This window comes from Fonsecaea erecta, assembly GCF_001651985.1.
Source record: "Fonsecaea erecta strain CBS 125763 chromosome Unknown Scaff7, whole genome shotgun sequence".
NCBI lineage: Eukaryota > Fungi > Ascomycota > Eurotiomycetes > Chaetothyriales > Herpotrichiellaceae > Fonsecaea > Fonsecaea erecta.
This window is the reverse complement of record NW_017387250.1, coordinates 165,749-189,549: the sequence shown is the minus strand read 5'-3', so window position 1 is coordinate 189,549 and position 23,801 is coordinate 165,749. Positions and strand designations below refer to the sequence as shown.

The 23,801-nt window shown below is 51.4% G+C and overlaps 9 protein-coding genes across 9 annotated transcripts; 5 read left to right on the top strand and 4 right to left on the bottom strand.

The window, feature by feature from the left end:
• Positions 1 to 3,364: 3,364 nt before the first annotated feature.
• AYL99_07921 (transcriptional activator hap2) lies at positions 3,365 to 4,060 on the top strand (the record flags this gene model as incomplete). Its single annotated transcript, XM_018839429.1, has 2 exons — positions 3,365 to 3,386; positions 3,456 to 4,060. The coding sequence occupies 2 exons, from the start codon at positions 3,365 to 3,367 to the stop codon at positions 4,058 to 4,060; spliced, it is 627 nt and encodes a 208-aa protein (XP_018690550.1).
• Positions 4,061 to 6,287: 2,227 nt separating this feature from the next.
• Positions 6,288 to 9,279, bottom strand: AYL99_07920 (hypothetical protein; the record flags this gene model as incomplete). The annotated part of the gene is made up of 5 exons (XM_018839428.1): positions 6,288 to 6,422; positions 6,496 to 7,542; positions 7,599 to 8,780; positions 8,846 to 9,099; positions 9,216 to 9,279. The coding sequence occupies 5 exons, from the start codon at positions 9,277 to 9,279 to the stop codon at positions 6,288 to 6,290; spliced, it is 2,682 nt and encodes an 893-aa protein (XP_018690549.1).
• Positions 9,280 to 9,936: 657 nt separating this feature from the next.
• On the top strand, positions 9,937 to 10,998 carry AYL99_07919 (ATP synthase F1, gamma subunit; the record flags this gene model as incomplete). Its single annotated transcript, XM_018839427.1, has 4 exons — positions 9,937 to 9,995; positions 10,055 to 10,104; positions 10,155 to 10,813; positions 10,870 to 10,998. 4 exons carry the CDS (start codon positions 9,937 to 9,939, stop codon positions 10,996 to 10,998), a joined length of 897 nt encoding a protein of 298 aa, XP_018690548.1.
• A 643-nt stretch (positions 10,999 to 11,641) lies between these two features.
• AYL99_07918 (hypothetical protein) lies at positions 11,642 to 12,070 on the top strand (the record flags this gene model as incomplete). The annotated part of the gene is made up of 1 exon (XM_018839426.1): positions 11,642 to 12,070. One exon carries the CDS (start codon positions 11,642 to 11,644, stop codon positions 12,068 to 12,070), a length of 429 nt encoding a protein of 142 aa, XP_018690547.1.
• A 1,139-nt stretch (positions 12,071 to 13,209) lies between these two features.
• On the top strand, positions 13,210 to 14,088 carry AYL99_07917 (hypothetical protein; the record flags this gene model as incomplete). Its single annotated transcript, XM_018839425.1, has 1 exon — positions 13,210 to 14,088. The coding sequence occupies one exon, from the start codon at positions 13,210 to 13,212 to the stop codon at positions 14,086 to 14,088; it is 879 nt and encodes a 292-aa protein (XP_018690546.1).
• Positions 14,089 to 14,693: 605 nt separating this feature from the next.
• Positions 14,694 to 16,845, bottom strand: AYL99_07916 (hypothetical protein; the record flags this gene model as incomplete). The annotated part of the gene is made up of 2 exons (XM_018839424.1): positions 14,694 to 16,589; positions 16,684 to 16,845. 2 exons carry the CDS (start codon positions 16,843 to 16,845, stop codon positions 14,694 to 14,696), a joined length of 2,058 nt encoding a protein of 685 aa, XP_018690545.1.
• Positions 16,846 to 18,062: 1,217 nt separating this feature from the next.
• On the top strand, positions 18,063 to 19,678 carry AYL99_07915 (hypothetical protein; the record flags this gene model as incomplete). Its single annotated transcript, XM_018839423.1, has 2 exons — positions 18,063 to 18,323; positions 18,470 to 19,678. 2 exons carry the CDS (start codon positions 18,063 to 18,065, stop codon positions 19,676 to 19,678), a joined length of 1,470 nt encoding a protein of 489 aa, XP_018690544.1.
• A 434-nt stretch (positions 19,679 to 20,112) lies between these two features.
• Positions 20,113 to 20,919, bottom strand: AYL99_07914 (hypothetical protein; the record flags this gene model as incomplete). Its single annotated transcript, XM_018839422.1, has 1 exon — positions 20,113 to 20,919. One exon carries the CDS (start codon positions 20,917 to 20,919, stop codon positions 20,113 to 20,115), a length of 807 nt encoding a protein of 268 aa, XP_018690543.1.
• Positions 20,920 to 21,282: 363 nt separating this feature from the next.
• Positions 21,283 to 22,071, bottom strand: AYL99_07913 (hypothetical protein; the record flags this gene model as incomplete). Its single annotated transcript, XM_018839421.1, has 1 exon — positions 21,283 to 22,071. One exon carries the CDS (start codon positions 22,069 to 22,071, stop codon positions 21,283 to 21,285), a length of 789 nt encoding a protein of 262 aa, XP_018690542.1.
• Between the last annotated feature and the right edge of the window lie 1,730 nt (positions 22,072 to 23,801).

The window sequence follows — 23,801 nt, the reverse complement described above, 5'->3', positions numbered from 1 at the left end:
ATTGGGCACGGCACGGTGGTGGCCCATGGAATCTCTAAGCGAAGGACTGCGGTGGAATCGCATGCAACGCTGCTGCTGACACATGAATACGGGCGAGAGTGGAGGTCGCATGCTGGCGCAGCAAAGAGTAAGGACAAGGACAAGGACAACGAGGCAAAAGAAAAAAAAACCAGAGTGGCAGGGTATGCAGGGCATCCCAGGCTCGTCGCGCAGGATGCGGTCACTTCTGCCGAGCAGGAGCTGAAGGCCGATCACATGATGTGGACACAAAGGTTTACTGTATGATATTGCGTCAGTCAGCTCTGCAGCCTGCTCTCGGGATATCCGTGCTTCATACATAGGTGTCCTCACAAGTGGTTGTTATAAGCACTCTGTCCCGAGTCAAATCCTGCAGGCTTCAGCACAGCTCAGCGCAGCTCAGCGCGACGGTCCCTCTGTGTTGTGTTGTTGGGGATCACTGATGGGCATGTGGTGGACCTAGCCCCGAAAGTGGAATAGCTGCTCGGTGGATCCATCGGGTCACGAGGCGGCATGGTGGTTGGCTCTTGCCTCCACCAAGCAAATTCAAGCGAGCAGAAAAACCTTGAACCAGGGAATCACCCTCGTAGTTGACTTTCGTAGCTGGGCCGTAGTACAACCTAGGCATGCCCGTAGTCCCTATTAGTGGGAAGTGTTGGTTTTCCTTTTGGGCCCTTGCTTCCTGCAGCTGGTCGCCGAACACTCCATCACAGGCCTGAGAGAGAAAAAAAAAACCTTGGAACCGAGTCGACTGAGCGAACAGCCGTCCCTCTGTGCCCCCAATCACCCACTCATCCTCTGCTTTTTTCCTCCCTCCCTTTTGTACCGCCCAATCGCCCCTCGCCTGCTGGTTTCAACTTCACCTCCTTCAACCCCATCACCCAATCACCCTCCAGCTGGGCCGATTCTCACCACTCACACATTGTCTGTGCTCGCTACCGCACACAGCACGCAACACACGACATCATCCCATCCACTTTCTCCTTCTCCCTCCGTTCCTCACGTGGGGCCCGCCCAGTCTTACCAGCTGCGCGAGTCGAACGAGCGAAAGAGGCGGCCAGGAAGGGAGAAAAAAGCCCCGAACCAACCCGAGACCAGGCGGCTCTCCAGCCTACACCAAACAAAACCAGCCAAAAAGCGTGGCCGAATCATCTCCCTCACCACCCTCAACCTGGTCGACCACATCATCCAATTTGATTCGACTGGCCTCTCCACGATCCACGCTGCTGGTAAACAATCACCACCTATCATCATCCACCCTCAACTCGATCCTGTAGAGCCTTGCGCGCACCGACCATATCAAAAAAGGCAAAATATCAAAAACACTCAACAACGACGGTGGACAAGAAGGACCTTATTGTGTGCGCCGCGCAGGCCGGCCGGTGATCTCATCAGCCCCCCGAAAGAACAAGCGCAACAAGCCATCCATCAGCCCGACAAGCATCAACACAAACCCCCCCTCCCACCCTCCCCCAGTCACCCAGCCAGCTCTGCAATCTGCAAGCCCACCCACTACTGCCATTACTCACCGCGGTAAACCACCCGCCCTCACCGCTGGCAATCTATCCATCACAACACGCAAATTGACTGACACACATCACCGATTGACCGACCGACCGCCAGTCCCGTGTCCCAGAAGAACTATCCTCCACCGCCGCATTCCCGCTACCGCCATTGACAGCGCTTCCCATCTAACCGCACATTATTTGGCACAGTTTCACGTCACCGTCGCCTTGTAAATCGCGACTGCACCAACTTCGATATTGTTCGTTTGCCTGTCGTCTCTGGGAAAACAAGAACAAGAACAAGAACGCGTCAGTGTGACCGACTTGGATCATTGTCGCCGGCGCAGCGCCAACTAGATTTGTAAACTCGACCAGCTTCATTTTGTGGGCAGCAATTGAACGGCTGTCGCATCACTTGGGCTCTGTTCCGAGGACGAGCACAAAATCCCACAAGGGCGACAAATTTCATCATCTACAAGAATAGATACTGGCTACTGCCCGTCTCCGGGTTTGCCTGTTGACGGTGGGACGGAACTAAAAGGTGAGTTGCATGGAGTTGCCAACACATCACTGCATGCGCGCCTCCAATCGATTGCTACATAACCAATCCCACCCGACCCCATTCTCCAATAATCGCCTCTGCGCTCTACCAGAGCCAATACTGATTCACACTGTGCTCAGTACGTAGTCTGGCAATCGAATCGCAGCTTACCTTCCTTCCGCGCCCTCGAATCATTCCTCTCGGACGCCCGCAATCCAAACAAACCCATTCCAGCCTGCGGCGCGTCGCATCAAAGCTTCGGGAAAGCTGGAGCAGCGCCAGAACACGGCGGCGACCAGGAACGACAGCAACATCAACCCGCCGAGACAGCAGGGAAAAGAGCTGGAACAACAGTCCGCGGCGTGACGTCGAAAGTCAGGCATCCTCATCCCGCGCCACACTCTGCTTCCCTCGAAGCGCAGAAGTGACAACTCATCAAAGCGCTAGACCCCAGCTTCTCCTGCAAAGAAGCCCAATCTGAGGCGAACTCAGCCCGGGTGTCGACGGTTGCAGCAGCATCCTGGACCCTATCTCGCCTCATTTGTTGGCCTGTCTTTGTCAATATAGTGAGTGGACCGCTGGGTTCGACTCCTTCGACATTTTCAGAACAAGTCTGCTCATCATCTGCTCTACCACCGACCAAGGTCAGTATTGGTGCTTTGCCGGCGATCCAGTGACCGCCGTGAGCTGCGCTAGCAACTAACGCAAGGAACCAGGCTCCAACCTGCCGCTGTTAGACCCTCCTATCAGAGTGTCGAGGCGCCGTTCTCGCAACATTTCAAGGCACAACAGCCCCCCGAGAGCGCGTCTCAGCTATTCGACCGTCACCTCTTGACTACCCAGCTTAGACTTCGGAGACCTGCGTCCTTCCCGCACGCGCGACAGCTGAGGCGAACCCAGCAAGTCCATCTCCTGCGGGCCGAGAACCTTCTCATTCTCTGCAGCCCGAATCCATTATCAGCACCGAGCGAAACATTCTATCGTCGTAGTGGAAGGCGTCTGTATGATGGAATACCCTCCTCAGTACCAGCAGCACACCCAACACCCTCATATGCAAGGAGGATATCAAACGTCGCCCCAGAGCGCCGGTCCCGGTTCCCTCCAGTCTCCATCCGGCCCTCAATCGCATATGCCACAGCACAACCCCAATCAAGCCTCCCCTATCCTCCCTTCCCAGACCCAGAATCATTACCAGCCTCAGTCGGCCGGCGGTGTCCATCAATCCATTGCTTATCCGCAATATGGTGTTGGTACGGGTATGACACAAGGTTATGGCATATCGCCAACTCAGGCTGCGGCCATGGCTACTGCGGCAGCATCAGGTGAGTCTACGCCCCCTCCTGCCGGGGCCTCTGGATGATGTTCATCTGTTTTTTTAACGCTTTTTACAGGACAAATGCCGGCTCTCCCTTCCACTGTGAGCATGCCCCAGGGAGGACAGATGACCCAACAGAGACGCATGAGCCAACATATCACGAGTCCTCATGGCCAAGTCTCCCAGCCGGTCCTGAACCATAACATGCCTCGACAGCCTGTCCCTCCCACAATGCCTCCACCCCAGCAACCTGTACAGCCGCCACAGGAAGAAATTGTAGCGGGAAGTGCCGAGGAATCTCCATTGTATGTCAATGCGAAGCAATTTCATCGCATTCTGAAGCGCCGCGTCGCTCGACAGAAGCTCGAAGAGCAGCTGAGGCTCACCTCCAAAGGGCGAAAGCCGTACCTGCATGAGTCGAGACACAACCACGCTATGCGACGACCTCGTGGTCCTGGAGGTCGGTTCTTGACTGCCGATGAGGTTGCAGCATTGGAGAAAAATCAAGGTGAGGGCACCGAGAACGGTACGCCCGCGACCAAGAAAGCCGACAACGTGTCCTCAGGCACGAAGAGAAAGGCCGGCCCTGCTGACAATGAAACTCCCGTCAAGAGATCCAAGCTGGCGAGTGAAAGTGCAGAGGAAGAAGATGACGATGATGGTGAGGAAGATACGGGCTGAGCCTGTTGTCTTCCGAAAGCCACATTGGACATTCTTTTCCAATCTCTTTCCTTTGTCCTGCATCTTAGGAGGGGACCTGCCACTTTAGCAAGCGTTGTTTCGTCTGGGGATGGGAGAGAAGCATCGTATCAGTGGGAGGTCTTTTGGATTTCAATGACTTGCTGGCCTTGCAGGGATAATCCGTTGATCACCCTTCCTTTTCCTTTGTCCACCAATATCAAACATTACAGAGAGTACGGGCTCACGCCAGGAAACGCCAAACCTATCGTCACAAGCTGACGAATTTGCATTTTCAATCCGCCTCCAATCCTTCCATGAGATTGGCGGCAAAACTACCGTCTTCTCGTCCACAACGACAACCCGACCACCGCGACGACCAACAGTCGAGTCAAGATACCCGCATCGTCTTCAATCGAACGCCTGTCGCTTCTGAATGCAATTTGCTTTCCACCTTTGGTCTACTAACCGAGACTTTTCTTTTTGCTATACAATCATGGACAGACTCTGGCGTCGGAAGTTAATGTACGTGGATTCGGATCGACTTGGAAAGTCGACGAAAGGAGGTGGCAGCAGTCTATGTGTCTCTTGCCGGTCGAACTCGAGTGCTTGCACCGATCATGGCCATGTAAGACGACGCGGACAGACCCACAAGAACTCAAAGCTGGGGATTCTAGAAACAAGGAGCTCACCTCACCGTGAAAAGGGACAAGGCAGATAAGTGCCACAGTAAGGGAAATCGGATGGAATTTTGAGCCTTTTTGCACCGCGAAAACCGGATGGGAGGATACATTGGGCAAACGAGAACGACCGAAGTGCACGCGCACGACCAATGGACGGCATCATTTTCCTTGTCTCCTTCGACTACAGATTCGTGTTCATCGACTGAGCAGAATCTTCTTTTTTTTCAGTCTCGACAATCCTTCTATTACTCCCTCTCACATCACCATTGACGATCGTTGAACGAATCCGCCTGACGAATCTCCTTGTGCAACTTCGTGTTTGCGTGTTTTCGAGATGTACTTTGAACAGATTGCCTCTGCATGCTTGGTTGGTGGAAATCACAGGGACGGGACTTGGGAACAATGAAAGGCAGGAAGGAGGAGCATTACAACAGGGCTGGAATACCTGGATTACGAGGTGCGAGGAATGACTGGGCTGGGCTTGGTTTGAGGTAGCGAAGAGTGGTGCTGTCGGGGTTGACGAGGCTCGTTGTGCTTCCTGTCTTCGCGGTCCAGCACCATGATTCAGTCTCTAGAGGAGACTTCGCCATCATGTGTGGACGCGGGATGGGAGGACAGAAGATAGCCAGCGTTGAAAAGGACCGTGGTTGTGATGGCATTGACTGTGTACAGATTCAGATAGGGCTGGATGCTCGAGGTAGTGTCTTTTTCCTTTCTAGCTGAGCTACGAGAAATTGTCAATCATATATGATTTTTAATAATAACAACCCCAGCCACTTCCGCTCATGCTCCTGGTCGCCGTGATACACCACATCACATGTCTCACTCAATCCATGCATGCGTGGCCTGTACCTCGTACTGATCGATCGACTGGGACGAGATGCCAACCCAACCCAATCCAACCCATACCGTTCGTTATCGACCCAAGAAAAAGGGTCTTTGCAAGAGTCATCAAATGTCACAATGTAGTCTTGGCCTCGATTCTGTCTAACCTTTCTAGATCTGTGCTGCAGACTCTAACCTGTCTGGTAAAGGATGCCGCGCTGTTCCGGTACTATGCTGATGGATGCTTTGCAAGGAACGGAAAGGACAGTCGAATTGCAAGCTCTTTCCTCCCCTCCCATCCTCCAGAATGATGCAAACCAGAAGCAGAACTTTGCAAAAAAAACTTGCTGGTATCTTGGAAAGAAAGAGTCCGTCCTCCAGCTATTGACAGTCCGTAGTTCGACAATCCATTTCACCCCCCAACCTTTCACTGCCTAGGACACCACTTGATGATAGAGTCGCCAAGTCAGAACCATGCATCCGTTGTGATACAATGTGTCCGTTGTGAGAGCACTGAGAGGCGACAGTGAAGTGAATGGAATTCGTAGCAACTCGTATGTTTCTCATCGGAAGATCGTGGGATTTAGCATTTGTAGTTGTCATCAGCGCTGAGCGCCCCTATATGGTAGTAGTTCACCGCAATTGAAATTCGAATGTATTGTCCCGATTGACCCTGTCCAATTGTTGCGAAGGGCTGTGTGAGCCCTTTGAATGGACAAGACTTAGAAGACCCAGTCCTCGTCGACGGACTTGATAGCCCATTCGAACTTCTCGCGCAGGGTTTTGGAGAAGAACTTCTCGATTGGCACGTTGAATTTCTTGCTGAAAACCACTGTCAACCGTGGATCGATGTAGTTCTGCGAGCAAGACGTGGTTAGCAAGCTTGATGCCATTGTCGTTGCCTGGAAGTGGGCGTAGTGCATGACTTACGATCTTCGAAGTTCCCAAGGCCACCTCTTTATTGTTCTCCTTGTCCTCAGCCTGAACGGCCATGGTAGCAATCCTCGCATCAAACTTCTTGACTTGTTCCTCCAACTTTTCGACAGTCGGAGACTTTCCCTCAGCCTCAACCCTCTTTGTCTTGTTCTCCTTTTGAAATCTTTTCTCCAGCTCCTTGGCCGCCTTTAAGCGTTCTTCGAGCTCTTTCGGTTTCATCTCTTTTTCGCCTTCCGCTTTGAGCTTCTCATTGTCCTTTTCGAATTTCTTAGTGATTTTGATCTTCTGTTCTTCAACCAAGTAAGCCTGATGTTCTTGAATCCATGCCTCGTCCAAGTCGTCAGGCAGCTCGAAGTACTCTGCGCCCTTCTTCTTCTTGATCTTTGGATCGAGGTCGAGCATCATCTGTTTGACTCGCCATTGCTGGTATTTGAGACCTTTGATCCGGTCCCCCAACTTCTCCATCTGGTTTGCATGTCCGGCTGCCACAGTTCGCTTATGGTTGCAGAGAATGGCAACTTTTCGATTGGCGTCGTTGTAATCCTTGATCTTTTCGGCTATTGTACCTTCAGATTTCATCTCGGAAAGAAGCTTGGCCATTGTGAAAGACGCGTTATAGGTACGGAAGACCTTGGCAGTCAAGCCAGGCATGTAGTTTTTTAGATGGTTGTTGAGTTGTGTCGTAGTCAGCCTGTCAAAGATGTCATCTCCCTCGCTCTTCGGCGGCTTCTTGAAGATTTTGAGATTCTTGAAGACCTGTGCGTCCACCTCGAATTCTTCGTGAAAGCGGATGCTGTCTTTTCCCAAGAAGTCGAAGATAACCGTATTGGGAGCCCGCAAAGTAATATGCTCATATTTCAGAGAACAACAACCGACCGTGTCAGCCTCGTCGTCTCCTTTCTCATTACCAGCACGAAGGGCAAATTGATCGATAAGATACATGGCAGTCGCCTTTTGTCGATCTGCCATCAATTCTGATTTGAGTTCCTTTCGATAATCTTTGCGAATCCGATCGATATGCTTCTTGAGTTCACGAGCCTTCTCGAACTTCTTTAGTCACTCTGACCCTTTATGTCCGAGTTTGCAGCCAGCATGACATACTTGTAGTTGCCGTTGATGTTCTCTTGCCACATGGCCAGCCACGTCCCTTGCTTGTCGTGTTTGATTTCCTTCCACTTGTGACCTTCTGGTGGAGGAGGAACAGTTGCTTCTTTACCGATGTTGATCGTGATCTGTTCAGGCATGACTCTCGTCTTGACTTTGCCAGTTTTTGGATGATCACCTCGGCCGCGGAACAGACCAGGAGGTTCGACTCGGAAGTTGCCAACCTTCTGTTTCTTGCCATCCCAGATGCAGTACAAGTAGGGAGCCTCGGCTTCGTCCTTTGCTGCTTTGATAGCTTTCTTTTCCTCTTTGGACAACGCCTTCTTCGCCGCCCTCTCCGCTTCGTAGTGGTCGAAGATGGGTCTGAAGTCGCACTTTGCAAATTCTTTAATCTCCACCGTCTCCCCCTTTCTATTCTTTGCACCGCCGGTCTTCTTCAGAATATCCTTGAAGTCACCAAAGAAATTTTTCTGGAACGTTGGATTCTCCACGTTGTGTGTCGAGTTGAGCATGGTGCCGAAAAAACCAGCAACCTCCTCTGCGTCGGGATGGAGGGTGATAGGCTCGCCGTCGTATTTCATCTTGACATGCGGAGGGAGAGGTTGATAGGGGGGTGGGAAGACGACGCCATTGTGCTGCAAAGTTTCCCACTTATTTGTTCCATCACCCTTAGTAGGATCCTCCCACCATTTAACTTCGTCCTCTTCATCCTCTTCGTCTTCAGGATCGGCACTCTCTTCCTTTTTGACTGCCTTAGACTTCTTCGCGGGCGAAGAAGCTTCTACTTTGACCTTCTTCGCGGGTTTGGACGGCTCGGCTTTTATTTTCTTGGTGGTAGCCGCAGGCACTCGCTTTGATAGAGGCTTGTCGTCGTCACTGGATTCTTCCTTTTTTACCCTCTTTGCTGGGGCTGACTTTTTGGGAGCCTTTGCAGCCTCCTTCTTCTCCTCTTTTCGAATCTGCTTCGCTTCCTTCTCTGCTGCTTTCTCAATCATCTGCTTTTGCTTGGCCAGCTTCTGACCGAGAGGCACATCTGAGTCCGAATCTTCACCAATTTGATGAGCTGAGACTCGAGGGGGCTTCTGAACAACTTTGCCATTCGTCCTGGCTTTGGAGACGAGAGGAGCATCGTCGGAGTCCGATTCTGGCGCGACTGAAGTCTTTCTCTTTTTGCTCTGCATCCACATCAGCCCGGGTGATTTCTCAAGAGGCATCTTCTGGAATTGGAGGGGTGGCATACCAATGGTAGATCGTCGTCGCTGCTTTCTGGCTCGGCATAGGACGGTCGCGTGAGACTCTCTCGGGCTTTACGCTTGGCAGTCCCAACGCCATTAAGGGCATTGTCCTTGTTGCCAGGTGGTGATAGCTCTTCAACCTTTACCTCACCATTTGCCATGGAAATACCCGGTACGACTTCGCCATTCGTAGGGATCTGGCGATCCATTGCAGCGTCGAGGGAGGAAGGGATCTTGGAGGAGGATAGGGGATGCGCGACTGCTTGCACTGTCAGTAAAGAGCTGAAAAACGAGATGCAATAATATAGAGTCAGAGTAAGCAACGCAAACGAGAATTCCCCGAATCGTCGATTGTGATAGGGGGAGACACCGTACCTCCGTTTGTGCCATTTACCCTCCTTGAGCCCGCGAGGGGTATATCATCGTCGGAAGAGTCCATGAAGCGCGTGAGAGAACAGATGGGGCGCAGAGGCCTCGCGAAGGGATGTTGTAGAGACTGAACGGCTGATAATAGAGGTGGACGGGAGCAGGAATGAGAGGCGACAATCTGAAGTGGCTTCCAAAACGCGCCTCGGAAACTCGGAATGGTGGGCGAGACCTCGATGGCAACAATGGGGAGCGTGCCTGCTGTTGGTATGGGAGAGAGGCGACGCAGGGAGGCGTAGATAAATGACTGAAGGGCAAGTGACAGGGTGTAAAAGAGTAAAGAGAGAGACAATGAGGGAAGAAGAAAGAAGAAATGAAGGAATGGGCGAGGCCGAGAAGGAAAATAGGAAGAGGGAAAGTCAGAGTGCAGAGTGCAGTCCACACCCGACCAGGCGATTCGTGAGGCCGTTCTGGAGGGAATGCTCCAAAATGCTCCAAAATGCTCCCAAATGCCCACTCACGTGCCACTCCGATTCCGTTGTATCGACGATCTTATTATCGAGACGCATTAGGCCTAAAGGGGCTAGCGTGTTATTCCCACTCGGCGAGCTCTGATCGGAACCTCAATTTGTTCATTGAAGCAGCTGCCCTCACACCAACCGAATCTCCTCTCCCTCACTCACATCTAGACCATCGCTCATCACGGCCTCGTGGTCAGCCAAGTCTCGCCATGATGCTGTCCAGAGCTGTGAGACCGGCCCTCGTGGCTGGCAATGCCGCCTATGCAAAGTGAGTTGGCTGCAAAATCTCAGGAGCTTGAATCACCGAACTGATCGATCCCTCACCAGGACGGCAGTCCCTCAGGTCGCTGGTTATGCTACACTACGAGAAATTGAGAGTATGGCATCGATGGCAGGGAGCTTCGTGGTGGTCGCTAACCTTTCACAGGTCGCCTCAAATCCATCCGAAACATTGAAAAGATCACAAAGACGATGAAAATTGTTGCTTCCACCAAGCTCACTCGTGCGCAAAAGGCCATGGCCGATTCTAGATCCTACGGGCAAACATCAAACAAGGTCTTTGAAGAGGCGGAAACCAAGCCATTGGAGGAGAAGAAGACACTGGTGGTGGTTGCCAGCTCCGACAAGGGCCTTTGCGGTGGTATTCATTCCGGTCTGTCGCGCACGACCCGTCGAATGCTTGAGAAGGACCCAAACCTCGACATTGTGATCATTGGTGAAAAGTGCAAGGCCCAGATCGGTCGTTCCAACCCCAAGAATGTTTTGTTGAGCTTTGCGGGTATTGGAAGAGATGTCCCCACCTTCGCCGATGCTCAGGCCATCGCCGACCAACTCGTGCTGCTTCCGGAAGAATATTCTAGCATCAAGATCCTCTACAACAAGTTCATCAATGCCCAGAGCTATGAACCTGTCACAGTGGAGGCATACTCCGAGGAGGCCATCACACAATCTCCCAACTTCGCCGCCTTTGAGATCGATGACGACGTGCTCGCCAACCTCCGAGAATATGCCTTGGCCAACTCTCTCTACTGGGCGCTTGCCGAAGGCCATGCTTGTGAACAATCTGCCCGGAGAAACGCTATGGATGTGAGTGGTCATTTGATATCTGACGTTGACATCGGTGCTAACGAAGTCCCAAATAGAACGCGTCCAAGAACGCCGGAGACCTGATCGGCAGATTCACCATCTTGTACAACAGAGCCCGACAAGCAGTCATTGCAGGAGAATTGGTGGCGATCATCACGGGTGCCACGGCCTCGGAAGACATGTAGGCTTTGTTTCAAAGAGAAAGTTGTACATAACTGCCAAACCACAATTTTTACCGCCGTCAAAGAAGACTTCTGCCGGCTATACGCGCAGTTCTGGTATCGTCGTGCACCTCCTTGTTGTTTACGTGCATCTCGTGAAGCTCTTTGCTCTATTTTGCCTTGACGTGACTTGATGGATCTCCCCGTCTGCCGCTGCCCTCGATGGGATCCCAAACTTACCACAACTCACAAGCAATCTACAACTAGTCTTGAGTACATGCATTAATCTCGAAATCTAGCATTGATTCGGGTCGACCTGAGCAGTTTCTGTGCGAGGATTGGTTTTAAAACCGGCACGACTGTGAGGACTCGCCACAATCAGATTGTCCATACAGGTATCTCCTTACCGGAGCATGATGGTCGACGATTGGTTTGAAGACTGTTATGCCGTGTGGAGTCCCTAGAACAGAGTGCAATGACGGGTACGGCGTTGAGGACCTTCTGCATGTCGATGCGACTCCCTACATTATCATGGTGTACTGCCATTCCAGCATGTCGTTTCAGTCATGAACCTCTTCCGGCTTCTAGTGATCCAATCCACCAGACCTTCAACAGAAACAATGCTACACGCTCCAATCTCCAGATCTCTCCTCTATTCCGACGCACCATGCCGTTCCAAATTCCACAAAACCATGCCATCCCACGGAAGCGAAAGTCCACGTTTCCGCATATCAAACCGATGGGCGGGTCCAATGCCTTCCCTCGAGGCCCCATCAGAATTCACGGCAGTGGCAAGGATGTCGAAAAACCATGTCACCGCGACTCCTTGAGACCGGCCCGCAGTCACCGTGTATCGACGTCCTCGAGCACCTACTACGTCAAGCATCTCGAATGGCTGCTTGGATCCAGGACGATCAGGAGTCTAGGAAGCGTTCTAACCTGTTCATCCGAATCCTCAGGTGCACATTCCATGAGATGGGGCGAATTCGCGGCCAGAGAAGTCGAGCTATTACGCAATTGCAGATCTATGAATTCCTCACGCATGTGGACAAAATCTACCAAGCAGTCAGCGCTGACCCAGAGCACCTGGTTCTAAAAGACCCCCTGTGGCAGGAAGTCATGGAGGGCATCTACGCTTCCTCTTGCCAGGAAATTCGGGACATGATCCATCAGTGCTCTAGTCAGAAACCATGGTGGTGCAGATGCGTACACTCGTTGGGGATGCTGTCCTCAGTGTCCTTTTTGGCGTTACTATCTCCATGGTTGCGACCGCTACATTCTCTGCCCCTGGCTCTTTATTTACTTTAAAGTCTTTTTGGTATTTTGGATTTTGGGGTAAGATGCCAGCAGTTCGGGTTTCTTTCCAACTTGGCACTCATTCCACTATCGCGTCTTGGATCATTCCAAAAGTACCTTGCGCGTTGGCCTCACCACAGGTGGCTACCGGGGTAAGCAGCCTCCTGGGGAGTTCGGTAAGTTGAGGGACACTTGTGCTTCGCAGCTTGAAGGTGAGTGAATGAACATGATGTCAACCATCCTTTTGACAGCCCTGTGGACCACGGGGAATGGCATGGGTTTGTTTGTGCCCTGCAAAATCTACAGATGCTCTTGGAGCGTGTCAGTTACATTTGCGGCAGATCTCTCTATCTAGGCAATCAAAATTCAGGAAACTATCAATATAGTACGAACGTCCGTCCTAGTGATTCTTCGTGTTTTCTGGCTCATCTCTCATGTCAAAATTGCGATAGAGGGAAGTTTTCATGATCAAACATCTCATAAATGGCTCAGCCTCGCGGTCCGCCACATCATGGTGCTTCAGCACAAGGTCATCAAACAACTCCTTCAACGCGGTCACATTTCTATCCTATACAGGGTTGCTTTCTGTTTCTTCTCGTTCTTTCTTCTTGTTTGTGGCCCATCCCTATTCACCTCGCCCCTTATGCATCGCGATGTTTTCATGAAGCCCACAGATCCATCCCCTTCCATCGAACCAACAACCCTCCTGTCCCTTCTGGGCCGACTTTGTCATGTTTGACATCACGTCAAGCAAGCAAACATTGTCTCTTCAGAATCTCACCTGTCTCTCAGCATGTCCTTATTGATGGTGGCCATCGTTCATTTTTCTTCTTCTCTCCATTCGTCCACTTCAGTGTTCTTTCTTGACCCATCCCCATCAGACATCTTGGTCACTCTTTCTCATCGAGCCATCCCCGACCCTTCCTGCTGCTATCAGCCATGGAGGACACAAGCCCTGATACTCCCTTCAAGTACGTCGTGCCACAGCTGAGACAACACCCCACCCGGAGCGATGGCCTTCCAACGGAACCTCCGCCCCGGTTCAACCTGCCAGGCTTCGCGCACGCTGCATCTCGCCAGCTTGGGACTGGAACAACACTGACCAGCATTCTCGAGTCACCTTCACCCCCTTCACTTGATCCGGATACCGCACACTTCGCCGAAGAAGAGACACCGCTTGCCGGCTCTCCAGTCCAGGCATCGACAGGCGGCCACTTACCCTCCTCCTCCACTAACCCTGCAAATCCGCAACATCCGGTCGCTGTATTCAAGAAGTTTCTGCCGAAGAGTCTCAGAGAAGTCGACCCGGACTTGTACCTCGTCGCCTTCCAAGAGCAGCTCGCGCTGCAGATCAAGGAGATGACGGTCGCGGCCAAGCGCACAAACCTTCCTCGCCATCTAGTCTCGCCACTCGCTCACCTCAGAGCCCTGGCTCACACGGTCGATCAAATCAAGCAGCCGCGACGATACACCACGAAGGTTACACGAGCCAAGAAATGTGCACAGATCCAGAAACTGCTTGATGCGCTCCAAAAAGTCAGCAAGACGGCGTTGAAAGATGACTCGGACTCGGCCCATCAAGACAAAGTACTCGGTCAAGATGATGGGCTCGATGATCTGATCACCTCCTACGACTGTGATCTGCAACGCCAGCTCGATGCGCTGAAGCCGTGCATGGTTGACTATCGCGTGGCTCTCGGGATTTCCATGGTCATGGTTGTGGTCAGTGTATTGATCTTGTTGATATACTCCAGATCTTCGTATTCCTGGAAAGTGCCTGCCCCTTGGTGCGTTAGTTGCCAGTCGTCCTGGTGCTGATCCGCGATCTTGCTCATCCCGGCGTTTCCTGGGAAAGGCGTGTGTAAACAGGTTAGCCTGAGAGCATCAAAGAAAGAGTGGCGTGATTTGCTTTGTCTTGGTGAGTATGAGTCAACTCTGGACAGAAAGGAAGTTTTAGCTGCGAGGAATGGATTTTCCTTCAGAGCGCAAGCTTGTAGGTGGGATCATATGCAAGGAGCTTAGGGCTGGGTTGGACGGAGATCGGGCATTTGTTTTGTTCTCTGTCGACAATGGATTGTGAGATCCTCATTTTCATCGGCGGACAGAGAGTTGCGTGTGTTGGATAGGGCACTCGGATCATATGAGAACGTGCTGTGGGCGAGACAGAGCTTGTGACGGACAGATCGATGTGTGCAGCCACCCAAGAAAATCATGGTCGGAAAACTTGGAAAGCGACAAAGGATCGTGTGCTTGTTGGTTCTCCATCGAAAACAGTGGGTTGAAAATGCATGGGATATGTAGTGTGCAGCCAAATTCATGCTCCTTTGAAAGTCTCTTCCTTGCCAACTGTTTGAATTGGGAAACGAACTTGCCGCACATCACTCGCTTGATCGGGAGCAGGCTTTCACTGAGGCTCAGCAGTGTTACCTGCAGCCATCAGTATTATCTTCGTCATGTTGTTTCCTCCAAACTTCCAACCAGAAGTCTCCCTTTCTTTTGCTCTTCCTCTGTGCTACTTCGAGCAGCCGGGTAAGGACCCATTTCGGTTCATCCTCCATGCTCATTAGAGGGCTTTCTTGTCCCAGCCAGCTCCACTTCTGATCACCCTTCTCTCTCAGGGGAGCAGCGACAGGAACCTCATGCTCCCACGGGTGTCTATGGCTCGGTGTCAACGATTCGTCCTCGTAGATGAGCTTCAAGAACCACGTCCATTCCTCGTAGGTGTATTTCCTCGGGGGTTGTGCGTCGAGATGTTGCACAACGTTCTGCATTTCGCGTAAAAGAATGTGTAGCCTGTACGCAGATAGCAATGCCTGCGCTTCTCTCGCGTCTTCTGGATTCGTGTCTGTTCCAGAGGCATTGTTCTGTTCCCGTCCACCCAGCGCCCGGATTGCCTTCGCAATGTTCTGGTCCCCAAAGTCGCCCTCGACGGCAGACTCGTCGTCCATAAATCCTGCGGGCTTTGCTTCCTGAAAAGCACCCTCACGGTTTCGCTTCTTTGCCGCGGCTGATTTTGCGCCTCTCAAGATGCTCAGTGCTTCCGGCGCGTGCCTGCTGAGCCATAATGTGCTCGAGGCCACGAGATCGGAGATGGTGTCTCCGATCGCACCAATCAGGACGGTCAATGTAGGGAGTGCAATTAAAGACCAAAAGACAAAGGCAGGCTTGCCGGAGTTTGTTTGAGGATAAAAGTCGCCATATCCGATCGTTAAAAGAGCCACGTAGGTGAAGTACAAGGCCTCAAAGTAGGACCAATTTTCTCCACCAGTGGCAGACTCCGCTTGCCAGAAAACGACTGCGCCAATGAACCATAAAGTGAAAAAGCACGAGCCAGAAATCGAGAGTGCAATCAGCCGGTTCTGGCGCGCGGCTCGTCCTTGAACGTTTCGCATTTCCTGAAACTCCAGTTTGCGGCGATCCAGCTCTGACACTGGAAAATTTGTGTCCAGTTCTGAGCGTCCCGAGCTCGGAGGGGCGAGCTTGTCGGCCTTTCCTTTACCTGATTTGAGCACTTTACGACGTGCTTTCTCCACCATCCGGGTGGAGATTTTGCGAGAGCCAGATTCAAGGACCAAGGTGCGTATAGACGCAATTATCAGACCGACGAAAAGAATACCGCCAATGGCCATTGGAAAAAACAACGATCTCCCCAAGTGGGTGACGGGATGGTAGTCTCCGAGTCCAATTGTGAACAGAGTCACGTTCACAAAGTACACGGCATCGAGGAAACCCCAGTTCTCGATTCGGGAGTAGACGGCGCCGGCGGCAAGCAGATAACCCAAGAAAAGAATAGTCTGTAACATGAGCGAGCGTTGGGACATTGTCAATTTGAATGATCGGCTGAATGGTGGTGCGCGGTATCGCAGATTAACATGAGTAACGAGGAGCATGGAAGCGAGGATGAAGTAGATGCCGCAAGCGAAGATGGCATAGTAGAACGCTTGAGAATATGTTGCCAGACTATCGGTTGGTAATGGCAACTGTTCGGGAGTCGCTACGACCAGACCCAGCAGGAGCAAAGAGCTAGCATACCAGCCAGCAATGGTGATGGGAGAGGCTCGCTGGTAAGAGATTCGGTCCGTCATTTGAGCTAGGAGAGCCAGATTCGCAACTACGGCGATGGCGAGGCTGACAGCGTTGACGGCTAGAAGCCATCCTGGATCCGACATATGTGTGCCCTCTGATTCTGTCGAGCTTGAACTGACAGTTGTCCGCCAGTCAATCGCAAGGGCGCAGATGTTGAAGGTTGAGGCCAGGGGCCCGAATGTGCCAGCAATGAGCGGGAACAGAGTTGACAGCATCCACCAACTTATGGGAGCCTAGGGGCCATCGGTGAGTGCCATGGTAAGGCATGATTAGGTTGTAAAAAGACTGATGGATGGGTTCCTGCGAAAGGAGAGCAGAAGAACTCACATTGAAATCTGTTACAGCATCCTCCTCGTCCTCCTGAATGTATTGTCTTGCTTGTTCGGGCTTTGGGATGTTGATTATGCCATTCGGCAGTGGCACCCTAGGCTGGTGGATATGGCCAGCATTGTGTTCAGGGTGCACGTTGCCAGGCCTTTGTTCATCCATTTTGGGGGCAATCGAGGCTCCAGACAATAGAGACTGTGTTCTTAGTAGACTGCTAAAGATCACAGGGAAGGAGTATCAAGGGCCACGACGCGTAAAGCTGCCACTGCCAATGTCGTCATTGTACCAAATTGACGAGCCTTGTGGGCGATCGTTACTGGGGAGCAGAGACAGCCTTGTGGCAAGTCACCCCATCCGTGTATCTCCATCCCGTCACAATGAACCCTCGAAGGTCATGGCCGCCCAGACTGTTGGATAGTCAATAAACTCATGGGTATATTCGTCGTTGTGCATGAACATCCATGGTGATGGTGATGGAGTTTGTTATAGACGAGGTTTGAACAGACAAAAGGAAACAGACGGTCACATGGTGTGAAGCAGGAAGTTATTCCGTCATTGTACTTTTCTTGCTGGTCAATAAAACGCTTTTCCTATTCCGGTATATCAATATAGATGCCGCTTTCCTCCAGAATTCTCCTTTTCTTACTTTTTCAACTATCCTCCTCGTGTTCAAGCTGAATGAAGTTCTTTTCTGCGAATATTTAGTCGATGGCTAAGACCGTATTCTCCTGTCTGACAATGCGATAGCAAAAGCGAGCACACGGCCGAAGCATTGGGCGACACAGCAGTTCCTAACACACAGCCTTGTACTGGTTTTTCTTCTCACCGAGCATAGCAATCGAGTGGCTATCTGAATGACTTATTACCCCTTTGATCCTTCACGCCCCTTAATATCTAGGATTCCAATCCCTGACTTCTTTGCTAGCTTAGCACGTATGTGCTTCATAGCTTGTTTCCTGTTTCGTGTTTTTAAAGGCGAGGACACCATGCCCCGTTCACTACACAACTCTCACACTTTGCACCCTTCAACTTAACCACATGTCGGGAAGGTCATTTTAATCTGTGTTTCTGCCTCTAACCAAATTCCAAGGTTAAAGATTCACAAGGCGCGATCAGAAGGCAGTACTGGTCCCCGCGGCTCTGTCTCAAAACAAAGACCAGGACCAAACATTCACAAACCGCATTTCTAAGGCAGTACTGGGCCCCATTCTTATCATATCTATATATTTCCTTTTCTTATCTGTAGCTTGTGTTTGTTCTCCCAGGTCTTCCCAATCATCCAGATGAAAACACCAATGTTCACCTTTGCAACCCCCCCAGCTTTTATCAGATACTGCTGCATCAGCATCTGTCCCAGTATTATCAGTTCAGCTGTCAACATGTCCTCCTCAGAAATTACGCCTGTATCGGAAGTCCTGCCTTCGTCGGATGCCCCACCGTCACCAGAAGCCCTACCCTCGCCGGAAGCCCTACCCCCACCAGAGGTCTCGTCCTCGCTTGAAGTCACGTCCTCGCTTGAAGTCACGTCCTCGCCTGAAGTCGTCCAATTCGTCACTACTATCCGTGATCAGACATGCCGATGTATTGCTGAACTCTCAGACCAGCAGTTGATACTCCCGGGAATACCGCCTATGATCACTGTACGTCCTCCAATGTCACGCAAGGGACGGCTGACATATTGGCCAGCCTTTGAGCCAAAGGCTTGAGCCTGCTCTTTCCCCCTGTTGCAGATATATATATATATATACTTATACACACGATGATGCTAACTTGACCAACTCGGCAGAATGGTGAACGACTTTACGAGGCTAATCTACGTCTCATTCTGCGTCACTTGAAATATGTCAACAAAGTTTGCAAACGTCAAGGCACCCTTGACTCTTCTACCGCGGTCTTGCAGCACCGCGCTGTAATCAAACAACTTCATGACATGGACGGCTGGCCTGCGAAGATGTCCTTACCCTTCGACATACCCGAAGGCATCAAGGAAATTGCGAAGACAGCCTCTACAGCTGAAGAATTGAGACAACTATTGGACGCGTCGTGGCCATCCAGCAATACCTGCACCACCGGGAACGACAAATCCATCTCAACCGAGTCTCGCATGAAAGAGAACATAGTTGTCAATGATGGCATCGCTTTCCACTTCCAGGGAGAGAGCGGTGAGGTTGCCTTGAACCGGTTGCCCACAAGTGAACTTCAGACATTCCGATTCAGACACGCATTAGGTTCGCTTCACGCGAAATCTTATGGCATCGACAATGTCACACAGGAGAATCTAGCGACCTCCTTTCCAATTCGATGTCAAGATCTGACGCATTCCTGCTTCTTGAAGTGGAGCGGTGAGACACTGGAGGAGTTCATTCGCGGCGTGGAAGTCGAGGATGTCAAGCTTGACAACAAATTGAGATGGCTGGCGCTCCTTCGACAACCTGAAGCCATTGCATTCCTCGGCAGGTGGCCTTCTCCAACAAAATTGAAAGCTTTCATGCATATACACCGTCTTGAGTGGGTCGTTCGAGTACGCGGCAGGTGGGACTGGGAGATTAAGATTGCCGACGCTCAGAAGTCTGCTAACCAGCACATCATCAGAGTCGGGCCTCCCTCTGCCATGACTGAGCCTTCCATCGAGAGCGATGCTGACAGTGGTATGGATCAAGATGGTTTTACCAACCTTCGGGCGAAGGACCATGCTGAGGGACATGATAAGAACACGCTCCTCGAATCTGTCAGTGTTGATGAGAAGGCTACCGCCGACAAGACTTCCAGCGAACAACTTGTTTCTGGTATCTCAGACATGAACGGGACTTCGAGGGGACATTTCGTTGCAACGGAACCTTCTGTCACAGCCTCTGACACTCCCTCCTGGTCTGTCACGGCGATCCTTACTGGCGCTGCCACCTCAGCAACAATCGTTTCCATATTTTGCCCAGCTCTTGCGGCTGTGTTGCTCTATTTTGGCATATCGTGGGCCAAGTCCAGGCTCTACCGATGAATGGCCGTAGAAAGCGAGGACTTCGCAATCCCGCATTCCTTGTTTTATGCTAGCCTTGGGGGGGATGTTGAATTTCTCCAGGTATGGACTTTAGGAGTTTTCAGTTGGGACATGATCTTACCGAGAGCGTGTTGAATGAGGGTATCCGACTACTGGGCCGAATGTACGGCTGGATCTCAGGTATGAGATCTTACTGTCTGATGAATTGTCTAGGGCTATCCAAATATCAAAATCGACAAACAAAGAACCTTTGTGTCACCAATGCCCATTTCAGTAGAGTTATCAGATCTCTTCCCACTTCAACCTCAGTTGTATGTATGTGTCATGCTCCAGTTCTAGATCAGCCCAAGCATATTGTGACTCTTTGACGACTTGGTGCAAAAAGCCTTGCTTCCCAGTTGCAAACCCGATGTCTGCTGCAACGGCAAGCACCTTTATCTCCGCAAGCCATTCGTGATGTTCCGTCGCTGTTGTCTGTCTGCGATCCTCTTCATCACACCGTCTATCCCACCCTCTAGATGTGGCTCGATGTCTCTGGAGTCTTCATGCCGGGCGAGATCTCTATCCCAACCTCCTCCGAAAGAACCTCTGTGGCCCATGTCTCCTTCCAGCTCGCCCTGACCTCTATGCCGAGAGCCCCTGTGTCTGGTTGCCCGTCTCATGTTCAGCCCGCGTCGGTTTCCCCCTTCAGCAGCAAAGACTTGACCACACGAATGGTAGTGGCGGTCTTGACAACCTCCACTTCGAGATGTAGGTCCTGATTGTCCTGAATGTCTGTGGCTCTCTTCGTTTTCTCCATCCCCGAGGTCCCATCCTGGGTACGGGACATATTCGTCTTCAAGTGTCTCTGGTTCTCGTGACCCTGTGAGCCCACGCCTGCCCTCTTGATCTTCCTCCCCGAGATCCCAGCCCGGGTAAGGGACATATTCATCTTGAAGATTCTCTGTTTCTCGTGGCCTCATGCGTCCATCCCTCCCCTCTCTGTCTCCCCCTCCGAGGTCCCATCCGGGATAGGGGACATAGTCATCATTCAAGGTCTCTGTTTCCGGTCCACAGTTTCTGCGCCTGTCACGTTGTCGCCGGCGTCGGCGACTGGGCGGATCTTCGGGAAAGGAAAAGATTTGGCTCTCGTTCAGATTGTCCTCGAATTCCGGCCATTCAGGATCAATTTCACTGTCGCAGGGAAATCTGATGAAGGTTGAAACGCCATTTCTGCCCTGCTGGATGTTGTAGATGGGCATTATGGAACAAGCAATCAAGAGTAATACTGAGTGTCGATTCCAAGTCTCCAGAGGGCCTTTTGATATGAGATGACTTGGAATTTCTCCGGGCTTCAGTTGATTAATGGAGGATGAAGAAGAAATTAAACCACAGAATCTATTTTAATAGAGTTTGATGTCTGTCACGACTCACAAGCAATAGTCGTTTGCTGGCCTCATCACCATCGAGGATGATGCAGATGATACTCATTGCCAACATCTCCTATAGCTCCATCCTGGGTATCGAAGTTGCCCATCTAAGTCCCAATAAAACCCTGGGCTATGCCCGTGGCCCAGACTGCTCAAGCACCTTCGAGTAACAGATGCAGCAAATCCACAAGCCTCTCATCCTTGATGGATGCGAAGTGTCGCCCCATCGCTGAATCGCATGATACGATCCCTGTTTCTTCCACCCAAGCTACCTTCCACAAGTTCATCGTCGTAACCACTGTCGTCGCCATCATCATCATCATCATTCTCGTATTCGTTGTCCAGCTGTGGACCGTAGCCAGTTCGACCTCCACTTTCACGAGGCGTGCCCTCAAATTCGTTGTCGACCACGACGCCGCCTCCTTGTCGCGTAACTCTGATCCCTCCTCTGCCACCTCGTCGAGGTCCACTCCCTCTGCTTCGCGGTGGTCTGCCCCCCAAAGCACCTATCATCTGAAAATCATCAAAGCCATCATCATCAAACTCGTCAAGGAACCACGGTGGAATGTGATTGAACTCCATACCTGGAGGAAGCTCGCCTGGTCCTCGACGAGAACCTCTGCCGAAGGGCCCGCCTCTGGAGCCCAGAGGCGGCCCTCTTCCGTAGGTGCCAGTTCCGAAGTCGTCAAAACCATCAGAATAATATTCCTCATCGCCGAAGCCGAAGGCAAAATCATCTCTGCCCCGACGGCCTGCACCGCGAGTTAAGCGGTCTCCGCCGCTAGCGACCAGCTCGCCATTATTCCACACCTCGAAGCCGTTGTCACTGACGACCCCCCATGCGTAAGCATTATCATCTTCGACGATATTTCCTTGCAGACCTGTTCCGCTAAGTCCGCGATTCCCTCTCCTGCCCAATCTAGGGTCATTTGGACGACCGCCGACAGGCTCGGGATAATACTCTGGTCCATCGAGTTCGCCCATATTGCCATGTCCGAAATACCCAGGCAGTTGACCGGCTCCATCTCCTTGGTAGTTTTCGCCACAAGAACTGCAACTGCGTTCGTAGCGTGGGCCTGGGCGTCTCCCAGGTGGGCGGCCGCGGCGGGGCATGCTGGATCGTTGAAGTTAGTGCTTTCGAGTCTCTTTGGACGAATAGTGGATTTATGATAGATGGTTGTCTCGTATGTCTGCGTGAGAGTGGGCGGGAGGCAATGATGCGCGAATGGATGAGGATATATTCCAGACATATTTATGTGGAATTTCGACCTGTCACTGATGAGCGGAGTGATAATCTGAGTCTTGATTCTGACTGTATACTTTCGGATATTGCGAATATATCATCAGATTAGCTGCAACAAAAGAACTCGAGCCTCAAACGAGTCATCCATTGGATCCATGGGACATAGGGTGTCGAACGACCTCGTCACAGTTCCGGGTGATCTGGGAGAAGCTCTTTTTCTGTTTGTCCAGCCCTGGCTATTGGACTCATCTCCCGGCAGCGGTAAGGGCTTTGTTTACATAGCTGAGCTGCGAGGGTACGCACGGTCACAGAGAGGAGCGAAGAGTCTAGGAAATAATGGCAGCCTCTTGACAACGTTCTGTTTGACCCAAATATTTCAGAGCGTCACAAGGTTTGTGACTCATATCCGCTCCGGTTGATCGAACTAAATTATGTTGAATCTAGTACTGAGTACGTTGCTCATGATTAGCACAATATCTGCGAAGTCCTTCCACTGTCATACCCCAAATGGCAACCAAACGGCGCAGATCGGTGAAGACGCAACAGAACAAAGAACAACCTGCAAGATGGGAAGATGACACAAAGCAAGCCCCAGTAACAACTCCCAGAGAAGAAAGGGCGAGAAAGAACTACCAATCCTAGCTCTTGACAAAGGATGAAGTCGATAGAATCAATGCATCGCATCCTCCGTGACCAAAGGAAGAAACAACAAGAGGAGACGATTGGCTGGTGTCAGGGTGAGCGCCAATCCTGCCAAGACGCTAACCTATTCGAGACAAACAAACGATATTAAAGATTCTTCTTTATTACGACTTCATTCCGGTTCAACGCAGGGAGAAAGTTGTCACCGTTCTTTTACTGCGCCGTGTTGGATCCTGACCCGGAGCCTCATAGCTGCTGCCGCCACCGAGCTCCAAGAGAGATGTCGAACACAAGGCCATTCATTGCCACTGGCAACCTCTTGACATGCCTCCCAGCCCACTATGATGGATGTGCGACGAGAAATCGAACAACATTATGGCCCATGGACTGCTTCAACGTGCGGTACTCATTACGAACACAATAAGTCTCCTGCCAGGGCACCTTACAGTAACCCTGGCAAGGATTCGGGGTTTCCGTGGGAGTACAGCATGTCGCCTTTTTGACACCAGAGCCGAAGGCTTCCTTTTCTCGAGATACCTCTCTTCAGAAATACTACACCAATATTCAACCAGCAAACATGATATGCTGTTTGGCCAGCACGGAAAGGTCCAAAGACCCAAGCGGAAACCTGCCAGCACCACCCATTCTTTGCGAACATTGGTGGATGAAGAGTAGTTCTGGGATCGTCCTGCACGTCCCTGCCTGAAGGTTTCTGCATGCTCCTCCGGTGCTTGAGCAGCGAAACCGTCATCTGTACGTCTCTTGCGATCACACATCAAGATATACTGTTGGATAATCGTGTAGTTTCTGACCCTGGCAGATTTCCTAC